Here is a 12,779-nt window from a genome sequence, read left to right as displayed (position 1 = left end):
AGCTATTAATTTTTTTAATGTAATCACTCGAATTTTCAAAATTAAATATTTTTGTTACTCTCCATTAGTTTCTGTTAGCTAAGGGGCGGAAAGCTGATGTTGGTTTTATTATTATTATTGGTATAATAGCGAACTTAGTTCTTCAATGTTTAAACATTCTATCAATTTGATCATAAATCTAATTTTTTCATATGGAGATGAGATGGATTGGGGGGGGGGTGTATTGTCAAGAGTAAGAGAGGGTCTAATTGTTTCTTGATGTAATTTGTTTAATTTTTTAAATTTAGGATCAAATTGATAAAATGTATAAATATTGGAGGGCTGAATTTATTATTAAGCTAATTAAAAAAAAGCTCAAATAAACTTTTCGTCTCACACAAGAGCGATTAAAATATTTGATTTTGAAAAGTTAAGTAACTAAATCAAAAGAATAAAATTTTAGATGATCAAAATAGAACAAACTGCATAGTCCAGTGATTATTCTTATACTTGACCCATTAAAAGTCGATAATGACATTGTAAATCCCTTAATTAGACGTTTATGTTTTTTTACGAAGCAACCCTTATTTTCTTTTAAAGTATAATTTAAGTTACTAATTTATGTAAATTTTTTTGGGCACAGGCACTGAGTTAAAGATGGCAAATGCAATAGGGAGTTGTGATGTTTTTGGGCATAGCGGAGGTTGTGAAATCAATGAATGCTTCAATGCATGCAGGGCCAAGTTGGGACAAGATGCTCATGGATTTTGCTACACCATCAAAACTCCTAATGATACTTGCATGTGTCGTCATCCTTGTTAATTTATTTAAGAAAATTAATAATTAATTTCCCTTTAGGATTATTTTTGGGTTTTTATTTCTATAGTTGTGTTTATATTTTTGGTATCTAGTTTTTATCAAATAAATTTATGTTTCCATTTTATTTAGTCCATAATTGAATGGTTAAGGGTAAATTTATAATGAAGATCTCATAGGAATACAAAAGTTTATATAAAATTATGGTTAATGTTTAAATAAAATTAGTATTTACTTATAATTTTATTTTTATTTAATTTAATGAGGATGGATTATGTTATTATTCATTAATGGTGTATCAAAATTATATGCCATGAGTAGTACGAAGTGTAAAGCTGCTTGGACAACTTTATCGCAATTTATTTTCATGATTAAAATTGAATTTTCATACCACCTAGATGCCTTAAAAATAAGTCAAGCTTCCTTGATGGTCGGTTGTAGGGTAAATTTTGTTATTAGTTTTTATACATAATGGAAGTTTTGAATTTAGTTCTTTTAATTTTTAATCATCGTATTATTTTGATTTTATACTTTTGAATTTTAAAATTTTAGTTATGACCCAAGTAATACTAGTTAAATTCGTTTTAACTTTAATTACTAGTCTTGTACTATACGTATAATTGTAGATTTGGTTCATATTCTCCAATTGAATCATTCAAGTCTCTGTTCTTTTGAGTTTTGAAATTTCGGTCTTGATGCAAATGATAATTATTAATCTATTAATTGGGTTTTAGTGAGTAATATGTGGAAATAATAAGCTAACATAACATTACACATATGATAATATGTTTAGTACGTCAAATTTCAACAATAGCAGAACTTAATAAATTCAACATTTATCGTTTGGTGAGAACTAAAATTTTAAAAATTGAAAAATACAAAGGCTAAAAGTAATCAAGTTTAAGAACAATGATTAAATCCACAACTTCTGCAAAATAAAAGGATTAATAGTAGAATTTCTCGAAAACAAAACCCTAAAAGTTTTCTGCATCGGTGGGCATCCGATATCGACACAATGGACAGAGATGACTATTATTGAGCCACTTCTCGATACAATCTTCATGAAAGATATGAGAACATGGCATGCAAGCTACGACTTCTACCAATTTTTCCATACAAATCACGCACTTGAAACCATCGCCATCGCCATCACCTTCACCAATCTTCGCTTTTGTTAAAGCTTGGATCGATTCTTTCGTCGCAGGAATGAGCTTCGGATCTTCTCGCATTGACAATTCCATTGCTGCTGTTGCCGCTATCTCGTCATCTCCCCTCATCACGATCCTTTTAACTCGAAAAATTATCATTACCATGTTGTCAAATCCGTTCTTGTTCTCTTTCTCTAAAATCAACTTTCCGTCGGAGAAAGCAATATCCAATATCCTCTCGAGGCTGCCTTGATCGACCCATCCGGCTTCAAGTAAACGACGGTTGAGGTAATTACGGTGTCCATTGGAGCCGAATACGAATTCTGGAAAAACGAATTGATCCTGGTAATCCCCTTGCCAATCATCCTCGAGAAACGTACGAATTTGAAGCATAAATCCGATTTTTGATAAGTGACGATCCTTGTTTGGAGTTAGACAATGATGTACTGTCAATTGAAATTGTGGTTGCCTACTCGCCATTGATCAACACTGGTATTTTCTTCAAAAACAAATGGCTGTTTTGATTGAGGAAAAACTTTCTTAACCCTAATTTCGCTTGATTGAAAACAAATCTAGTAAATTGAATTAAGATTACATGTATATATTAGCAAAACTTGAGCTTATAGATTTGGATAAGGTGAATTTCTATTCGGGATGGCCTAATTTAAAATATTATAAATAAAAATTTATGATGTAAAATTCGCTACTGAAATTGATCCGACCTAGAAATGGTTATGGTCAAGTTTGGGTCGGGTTGATATAGAATTTTAGATATATATATTTTTGGTTTGGGCTCAATCCTATTTAAAAAATAAGTCTAAATTTTTTCAAACTCGATTCATATTAAAAATATTAAACTCGAGTCTAATTTGGCCCGCCCATAATAAATTTTTTAGATTATATTTTTTATATAATTCATCAAATATACTAAACATATTAAAATCAATGTTTTTCAATAAATTGAAAAAAATTATAAGTATAAGCATATGTGATTTAGGTTGGACTGAGCCTAGACAAAAAAAATTTACTGAAGGCATAGCCTATTTAAAAAAATGGGTCTTATTTTTTTTACCCAAATACTCATTTTTCAAGTGAGTTTTTGAGCGTAAATGAATGACCCAACTCATGATCAAGTCTAATCCGATCTAATTCGAATGAGTATGATTATATAAGTAATTTATAAAAATTTAAACTTGGCACACCTCACATCATCACCTACATTTGGATTTAACCCAATAAATAATTCATGCAATTACTTTTAAAAGGAATACAAATAAATTTTGATATTTGTATTTTTTCCTTTTCTATTTTAGGTTAAGATTATTTTTAAGCATGTTCTTTTACTAGCATTGGTGAAGGATTTTTTTAAATTGACATATGTAAATGTTTTTCTTTTTATCTCACACGTAGAACTATTTTTTTTGTTATCCATTTTATGAACAGTAAAAGAAATTCATTGAAAATTTTAACATGCATAGTAGTGCCAAAATTTAAATTATGTAATTGGAAAAGAAAAATTATAAATATCAATATATAAAAGGAAGGTTCACAGGTTCTTTCTTCTATTGATACGGGCACCTCTTATGGTGTTTTTTCATTATAGATTAGTGGTTAAATTTCAATTTTAATCTCTAATATATCTAAATTTGTGATTTAATTTCTATATTTATTGTTAACTTTTTATTAAAATATTACATGATTATATATAATTTGAATGCTTTAAGAGTTTTGGAGATTGACATGTAACTTTTCATTTCTTTTGAGTTTACTTATATAGTTTTCTTAAGAACGCAGCAACGAAAAGGAATATTTTATTTTGATGAGTTCGAATTTACGTTTTAAGAAAAAAAATCATAATCAATATTTTTAACATTATTTTTATTATCATATGACTATCAAGTAAATATATTTTTAATTTTAAAATATCACTCCAGGAAATTTAATATAAGAAGAGCGTTAAGAGTTATTGTTTCATCATGTACTTAACACCTTTACCATTTGTAACATTGCTATTAATCATGACTAAAGGTAGTTATGGGTCAAAATAATTCACAGTTCAAAACATTTTAAAATCTCTTACCTAAACCATTTTACTATAACAAAAATAATGAAATATTAAAAGTGTTTTATATTTGAATTCAGATAACAAATATCTGTTTTATTTAAAAAATTAATTAAAATTGGATCAAATTAAAATTCATCTTATCCAACTCCCAACTGAGCTAAGGACAGGTCTAACAGTAGCATCTCTGCTTTACTTTTCTTTTTCCACCACACAAATCATCATCTCAATGACAAATTTCAGCAAGCATTACCACTGTATCCCACCCCCTAGATTTCCCACTCTATTTGAGGACTCAGCCAAGTTTGCTTTAATCAAAGTGAGAAGAATGTGAAATCAGGGCATCCAAAACAAAACCAATACTCCAAAATCCACAAGCCATTCTCATTTTTGAAAGATTACTTGCACACACATTCTGAAAGGGAGCAACTTTTGGGAAGTTAACTACTGGGAAGGAAAGAGAACAAGCTCTACATTAGTTAATCTCTTCCAAACCCCAAAAACAAAAGACACAGAAAAAGACTAAAACAACAGTATCCACATCAAATATGAATATGTGCCCAACATGAGTATGCTAAATTCTTTTTTATGTTCTTTAATATAGTTGGAGGATCCTGGGGAGGATAATAACCATGTATGAATATGTTCTGAACATAAGTACTAAACATGAATGCTTTAGGAAAAGTGAAAAGCGGAGCAACCTAGAGAAATATACTTATAAGCTTTTAGAAAGCACATGTAGGTGCTAAATAAATGAACTCTGTTTAGGGTTTTAGTTAATGAGGAACATAGCACATGGTTACTTACAAGTGTATCTGAAAAAAATTGTAGTCAAGGTTATAACCTGGATGCTTAATTAGCATCCAGAGACCCAAGTTCAGTTATTAGTTTCCAAAATCAGAATGAATGCAATTAAAGCAATCCGATGAGTTTCTTCAGCCGATAAAGAGTAAGAAATGGATGTAACATAGAAACTGCATCCATAGCCATAACCAGAGTGCAAGACAAAAGAACAGCGCATATGTTCAACATATGAACCTAATGGTTGAAGAGCTTGATAATGTGAAAAGCAAGAGCTAGATTAATAGTTTCAGAAATCCTGGGATGCAAGCAAGTGAAGCAATCCCATTAAGTTTGTTTAGCTGATGAAGAGTAATAAATAGATGAACACAAAACAACGCATATGTTCAACAGATGAATCTAATGGTCGAAGCAAGAACTTTGTGACGGTGGTCATGTAATATCAAGTATTCATAGTCAAGCAAGAATTGAATTAGTAGTTTCTCAAAGCAATTGAAGCAACCCATTAATTTTGTTAGCTAAAAGAACAATCAAAGGGTCTTAAACAAATCAACTACAGAACAATGCACACCAGTTCAACAGATGAATCTAAATGCAGAAAAATGCACAAACAATGACCGATTAATTCAATTTTAGCCTATAAAATTACTTAAGCGTCAGAATTGGTTGAAACCCCATACCAGAATCATCGAGTTAAATTCTACAAAAATTGTATGAAAATACAATACATTAGTAATTCAACAGCAAGAGAACCTCATTTACAGTAACGATCGGCTTTCTTCTTAACACGATCATCGAGGGCTTGTTCCACTGATGTGGCTTTAGGGTTTTTAGGGTCGTAACCGAACTTCCTAGCCTCGACGGGGAACAGCTCCTCGTACTTCATCTTTTTAGCAGCGTCGATGGTGTAGATATCCGCTCCACCAGATTCAGAACCTTCGACGGAAACGGTGGAGGCGTCGAGGGTAGGCTGAGTATCATCTTCGGCGATCTTTTTCTTCTTGTGCTTCTTCTTGCTTTTGTCGATTGATTTGCGAGTCGCTAAGCTTCCTCCTTTGAAGGTTAATCTACCTCCTTTCACTTTCTCGTATGCATCCGACATCCTTTTGCTATGAATCAGCTTCTTCTCTTCTTTCTGTATGATTGATTTTCTGGGATTTACCTGCAATTCGGTGTGGATTCCTTTTCCTTCAATTTAGGGTTTTGAATGCCCCCAATCGAATTAGGAATCCTTTTAATTGTTTTGGATTTGCCAATCCGTGGCCCGTACGCGCTCATCTAATAATAATATCACAAGGATAGTGAAATTAGTTTCGAAAAAGGAAAAAGGATGATTATTTAATATATTGATAGTAAAAAGGATAATATGTATATTTAAATTATTAAAAAATTAAAAATAAATCAAAATATATGGTAAAATTTCAATTTTGTTTGGGATTAAATTTTTTTTATTGTTTGTGTACCAGATAATTATCCAAATTAAAAATAGTTGTGATATTGAGATTAGTTAACCTAAGGTGAGTTTAAGTGTTAAAGGATCGACAATTATTAATTCAATGCTGGTGTTCTTAATGATTACTTTGGTTTCTATGTTCTGTTATGGCTAAATGCTTGATGTCTTCAAGTACCACTTTTGTGGTTTAGCCAAGAAAACAATAGCTGAATTATCGTAATACGTTTTTAATGGCTCAGAAATAGAATCAACAAGTTCAAGTTCTGATACAAAACTCTTCAATTATGCATTTTCTGAGGTTGCCTCAAAACAAGAAACGAGCTCAACCTCCATGGTAAAAGTAACAACCAAGGTCAGCTTTGTACTTTTCCAAGATATAGCTCCGATAACTAATATAAAAATACATATAGATGTTGATTTTTGTGAACCAACACACCCAGTGAAATCTGAGTTTAAGTAACCAACTACCTTTAAGTTGTTAGTTCATCCATACATAAACATGTATCCTTGTTCCCTTTAAAGTACCTTATTACTTTCTTTGCAACTTTTTAGTAGTTTAAACTTGGATTACTTATCTTCTTAACATTTCAACATAAAATGCATTATCGGGTTTAGTACAAGCCTAAGCATATATTAGGTTGCAACAACAAAAACATATGAAATGTTTTGCATTTATTCCATTTGAAGCTCAAGTTGAACTTGCCACCCTTTATAATGGGTGCTACACTAAGTGAACAATCCCGGCCTTCATCTGAAATATCTCAAAAACCTTATCGATATACGTTTTTCTAAATAGACCCACAAGATTTTTAAATTTGTTTTTAAGGATCATAATGTCAATAACATAAGATACCCCACCCATATCTTTCATATCAAAATTCTTAGAGAAAAATTGTTTCACTTCATATAACAAACTCTTATCATTGGTAACAAGTAAAATGCCACCCGCATACAAAACAAGGAAACAAATTTTACTCCCACTAACCTTCTAGTATATGGATTGATATATGATGTTTTTCACAAAACCTAATGAAGAAATGACATCATGGAATTTTAAATGCCATTGGTGAGAGACTTGTTTGAATACATATATAAATTTATAATCTTGCATATCAATTGCTTACCATTACTTGAAAACCTTTTTAATTGTAAACATTCTCCTAAAGATCTTCATAGAGAAATTTCATTTTCACATCCATTAAGTCAAAATGGGCGACCAATGCCATTATAGTACAAAGATAATCTTTTCCAAATGGGGGAGAACATATCTTTGTGTAGTCTATTTCTTTTCTTTGAGTGAATCTTTTAATAACGAGTGTTGTTTTATATTTCTCAATATTGCTTAAAGAGTTCTTTTTATTTTAAAGACCCATTTACATGGCCTTTGCACTTTTAGGCAATTTAACTAGATCCCATATGTAATTAGATGCCATAAAATTTATTTATTCTTTTATGGCATTGCGCCACAACTCATATTATCTACAACTCATGGCTTGTGAAAATGTTTCAGGATCATTTTCAGCTCCAATGTTATGGTTAAATTCTTGTAGATGCATAATATCATCACCATATATTGCTAATTTTTTAGTCCTAGTTGATCTTTATAATTTTGTATTAATATTTTCTTGGACATATTCTACGATTGGTTGTTCAATAGTTTATGGTAATTTTTGAATAACATGATCTATTGGATTGCCACCAACAACTTGTAGGAGCTCAATGATTGGTTGTCTAAGAATTGTTTGTATTTGAGGAGTGTTGTGAATAACAACCAAACTTTCACTTGTGGCGCGAGTTATTTGTAGTGTAAGATGTGTTCGGTGAATCAAATAGAATGATTAGTTCAAATTATAGTCTACCATACATGTTTGATTAACTTTTACATGTTTTTACTAAGTGAATGTTCAATTGTAAGACATTCATCTATACAATTGATTTCAAAAATTATCAAAATCTAGAATATATTGAAAATAAGGAAGATTGTTGGAATATTTTCAAAACATATATAATTTTCTAATGGCTACAAATGAAATGTGAATAGCAAAAAAGTTGGAACTTTTGGCCAAAAGTTGTCACTTTACATGGTGATAAGTTATGCCTTTTGAATACAAAAAGTTATATCACTTAATTGAATAGTTATGTCTTTTTAAAAAACGTGTTCATCCATAGAATGTATCTATTGGATAGTTATGTTTATATACTGAGACATTATAACTGTAACACCCTAAACCCAACCTAAACATCCAGACTAAGTCCAGAGAGTTACAATATCGATTCTAAAATCTCACAGTTATAATGCAATAAAACTAAACCCTTCATCACATAATATCCACCATATTAATAATTAAGTAAGTATGCAATCTTCCCAAACATCATATTGTTATAGAATACCGAAAGCTCTTGATAGTAGTATTTAAACGAAAGGTAAAAGCTTGACCGAGTTCCTATCGTGCCGACTTGTTCAAGTTTGAGAACCACCTGAAATCCAATTGATAAATAAATGAGTTGTGAATTCAGTGTGTAAAGATATTCATTCAATTGAAATACATTAATGAAAGATAATTCTCGAATTACAAGATTCGATTAAGCAACAGAAGGTTTTTCAGTTCATATATAGAATAGATTAGTTATAGAAGCGGAAACAGTTTCAGTTTCATTTACAGAACAGATCAGATTCCTATGCAGGAATTCCTACCCCTAATCGCTACACACCATCTTCGGCCATCGTAACACACCGTTAAGGGCGTTAAAGGCCCAACCAACCCTACACACCATAGAGTGTCTGTCTGACACGATTACAGATACGCAGCTTACCTGCTAAATCGAAATGCAACAAAGTACCAGATTTAGAATCATCCGCATTGTGGCTTAGCCACTAATTCAAAGCAGAGTACTTCCTTCTTCACAATATCCCAACCCATGCAAATGCAGTTTACACATATCCACAACATGCACAGTCATTCCAGATTATTCCACAATTAAATAGTATAGTTCAATATCAGAATACTATCACAGAACACACATACAGTTATGTTATTCACGTGTCAGTCACAGAGCATCAGAGAGTTCTTATACAACCAGATTCAAAACATTCATACATTGAGGAGACCAATATTAGTGTTGGACAACACTCACATCCTCAAAAATAGGATTCAAACCTTATTTTTATGTCACACAGCCTGGACACACACTCATATCCTTGCCAGTGTAAGCCACACGGCCTAAACATATGCCTGTGTGGTTCCAAAATGTAAACAATGAGTTACACAACTTGGACACACACCCGTGTCCTTGCTCGTGTGCCTCACACAGCCTGGACATACGCTCGTGTTTGTTGCCTGTGTGAACCCTGTGCTAACATGGCCACGCATGGCCTGGACACATGCCCAAATGTTTAACCAGTGAAACAACAAGCACATTCCTGACACAAATTTACACAGAATTGCACTTAACTATATAACGCATGGATAGAGATTGTTTTAAAAATAAAAAAACTTTTAATGATGCGGCTAGAACTCCAAACCTTAACACAATAGTAGAACACAAAACCATAGATACATAAATTAATTACTACAAAGTTTCACAATTACAAAAATTTCTATAAATAAAAATGAATTTTCATTTGCAAGGCATACAAAATAAAATATACAAAATTAAGTTCTTTGTGTTCTAGCTCAATCTTCTAATATTTCTAAATTATTCTATAAAGAATTAGCGCAAAAATTCTCCATTTGAATATTGTATTCGAAAATTTTTGAAGTTAAACTCAAATAATATGCGAAAATAGTTGTCCATTTATTCAATCTTTAATGGTGGTTATATAAATAGGCCAAACTTTAAGCACTGTTACACATAATATATCAAATTATTAATTTGATCTGGGTGGCCCCAAATCAAAATCATTACTACAAATACATAATTCTGCAATTCAAGTACTATCAGATGATCATTAATTCATGCTAACATTATTTAACTCCTTCAATTCCATCTCCTGTTATGTTCTTATTTTGTTTTTGTTTTTGATATGAAACATCTTAATGGTTCTTGCCATGGCTCAGACAGGTACATTGCCAACAGATGCCTGCTGCTGTCCCTTGTCTTCTTCGTTTTCACCCGTTATCTCCTCCAATGATCTCCCCTTAGGTTCAGGCACCAAAAGAGTGAAAAGCATGCCCAGACAGTTGACTGCACCAAGCACCAGCAGTGCATTTTTAACTCCGATACCTGTATGGTAACCTTTATCAACCTTATCAGGATGTGTGCTTTGTGCAGCATACAAGAATCCGAATGAGCCTACAATGGCCCCAGCTTTTCCGGCCGCTGCTGATATCCCGTGGCAGGTTGATCTCAGCCTGGCAGGGAAAATCTCGGCCGGCACAACGAAGGTTGTGGCATTGGGTCCGAAGTTCGCAAAGAAAAAGGTCAATGAATACATGATGAGGAAACCGGCGTTGTGAGTTTTCCAGTGTTGGTAAGGGATGGCAAGAGCAAACATGAACACAGACATGAAGAAGAAGCCCATCAATTGGATTACGAACCGGCCGATGTGATCAATGAATGCTACGGTAAACCAGTAGCCAGGGACCGTGCCACAAAGTGCGATTAGTGTTTGAGCCTTGGCAACACGATAAACCTCGTGAGTTGCACTCATGGTTTCAGCTTTCGGGAGCCACCCAATAGCACTGAAGATATCTTTTTGGAACAGATTGGAACTGTAAAAGGCAATGTCCAACAAGAACCAAGTTGAGGTTGTTCCAAGCAAGTGTAATCCATGGCGTTTGGCAAATTCCTTGCTGAATAGACCAAAAGAGTTGGATGGTTCTATCCCTATCTTATCCACCTTCTCTTGTTCCGCATTGAGATCCACCTGCAAGACCTTAGACATGTCTGCAGCTGCCTGTTTAGCATTTCGGGCTACCAGGGCGGTGTAACGAGCTGTTTCAGGCATCTTCATTCTCCAGTAGTAAGTGAGAAGAGCTGGAATTGCACCAAACATCAGTATGATCCGCCAAATATAGTCGGCTTGGGGTGCCGTTGAGTGTTCTTTGTCAACATTATATGGAAGGGCCTTGTAGGCATGATCAAATGCAGCTGACACAATCAGAGCAACAATCCCACCTGTTAAAATTCCGAATCCTTGCATTGCAAAAACCGCCGCAATAAACGCTCCGCGAGTCTTCTTGTTGGCATATTCAGACATGATTGTGGCTGACAAGGGATAATCACCACCGATTCCAAAACCAAGCCAAAACCTGAAGAAACAAAGGGTTGCCATTACACCATGTGGAGACTTTCCGAAGGAAAGTCCAGAGGCAATGGAACAGATCACCATGAGCATCAAGGTGAGTCCATAAACTCGTTTTCGGCCTAATTTATCACCGAGCCAACCAAAGAAAAGCTGTCCAGCTAAAGTTCCGCAAAAGGCCACACCATTAACAGCAGCTGCAATACGAGGAGGCAAAGTTCCAGGCTTTTCAGAAAGTGCATCGAAGTAGTAAATACGACCGAGCAATTTTGTGATAAGAGAGATGCTAAAAAGGTCATAAGCGTCAGTGAAGAAACCCATTCCAGCAATCACAATTGCAGTGAAATGGTACCATTGTGTCTTTGCTGCATCCAACGCATTAAGAACTCCAAGCTGATTTTCCATTTCTGTGTTTTTTTACCTGAAACCAGATCAAATAAGAAATTAACAAAACATAAGAATTCTGGGTTTTCTCTGAATAAACAATCCCATGTCAAATAAAAATGAAAAAAGCCCCAAGTTGAACAACCATGAAAACAAACTGTTTTGGCTTTTCATTTTAGGATGTGAACATCATTTTTCACATGCAGCGGTCTTTAGTAGTTCATTTTATTACATAAATTCTTAAAGTTTCAGAATTTCCTGACCTTTAGAAGACAAATACCTGTTTCTAGGCACAGGCAAAAGGGAAAACAGGGCCCGAGTTTGTAAGGTGATTGAGTTGTGAGTTGATTGGTGAAGGAGAAGTCTAAGGTATTTAAATACATATAATCTCTTAAATCCCCAAGAATGAGCTTTGGGCATCAAATGGCATATACCCTTTTCGTTCCTTTCATTATTACCAAGAAAGTAAATAGAATTTGACAACAATGGCGTTGCTGTTTCTTCTGTATAATGTCTTTATATTACCCATTTTTCAGTTCAACACGGCAACAATCCTAGACAATGTCAAAACCAAAAGGGACAGCTTAATTTTAACACTGATTCGTGGGTGTTTTTTTTTCCCCTTTATTATTTCTTTATTTTATGTCAATTTATTAGTACATAATTAAATTTCTTCTATATATAGCTGGTGAAAGCGATTCGAAATATGGTTTAATTTTGCTTTCAGACCCTATACTTCTTGAGCATTTAAAATATAATCACTCTACTTTTATTTTCAATAATTTAATCTATCTACTTGTTTGATTTGAAAATTAAAATCTAAATGATAACCTATTAATGGATTTTCATTAAATTTAAATATGAAACATTTTAATCTTTAAATTTTGATTT

General features: G+C 33.1%; 2 protein-coding genes across 2 annotated transcripts; both read right to left on the bottom strand.

The window, feature by feature from the left end:
- Window positions 1-5,409: 5,409 nt before the first annotated feature.
- On the bottom strand, window positions 5,410-6,094 carry LOC105796507 (uncharacterized). The gene has a single exon (XM_012626230.2). The coding sequence runs from the start codon at window positions 5,906-5,908 to the stop codon at window positions 5,561-5,563; it is 348 nt and encodes a 115-aa protein (XP_012481684.1). The 5' UTR covers window positions 5,909-6,094; the 3' UTR covers window positions 5,410-5,560.
- Window positions 6,095-10,313: 4,219 nt separating this feature from the next.
- Window positions 10,314-11,909, bottom strand: LOC105796505 (probable inorganic phosphate transporter 1-5). The gene has a single exon (XM_012626227.2). The coding sequence runs from the start codon at window positions 11,907-11,909 to the stop codon at window positions 10,314-10,316; it is 1,596 nt and encodes a 531-aa protein (XP_012481681.2).
- Between the last annotated feature and the right edge of the window lie 870 nt (window positions 11,910-12,779).

This window comes from Gossypium raimondii, chromosome 3 (genome assembly GCF_025698545.1).
Source record: "Gossypium raimondii isolate GPD5lz chromosome 3, ASM2569854v1, whole genome shotgun sequence".
Taxonomy (NCBI): Eukaryota; Viridiplantae; Streptophyta; class Magnoliopsida; order Malvales; family Malvaceae; genus Gossypium; species Gossypium raimondii.
The sequence above is the reverse complement of the archived record's forward strand: the minus strand, read 5'-3'. Positions and strand labels throughout refer to the sequence as shown.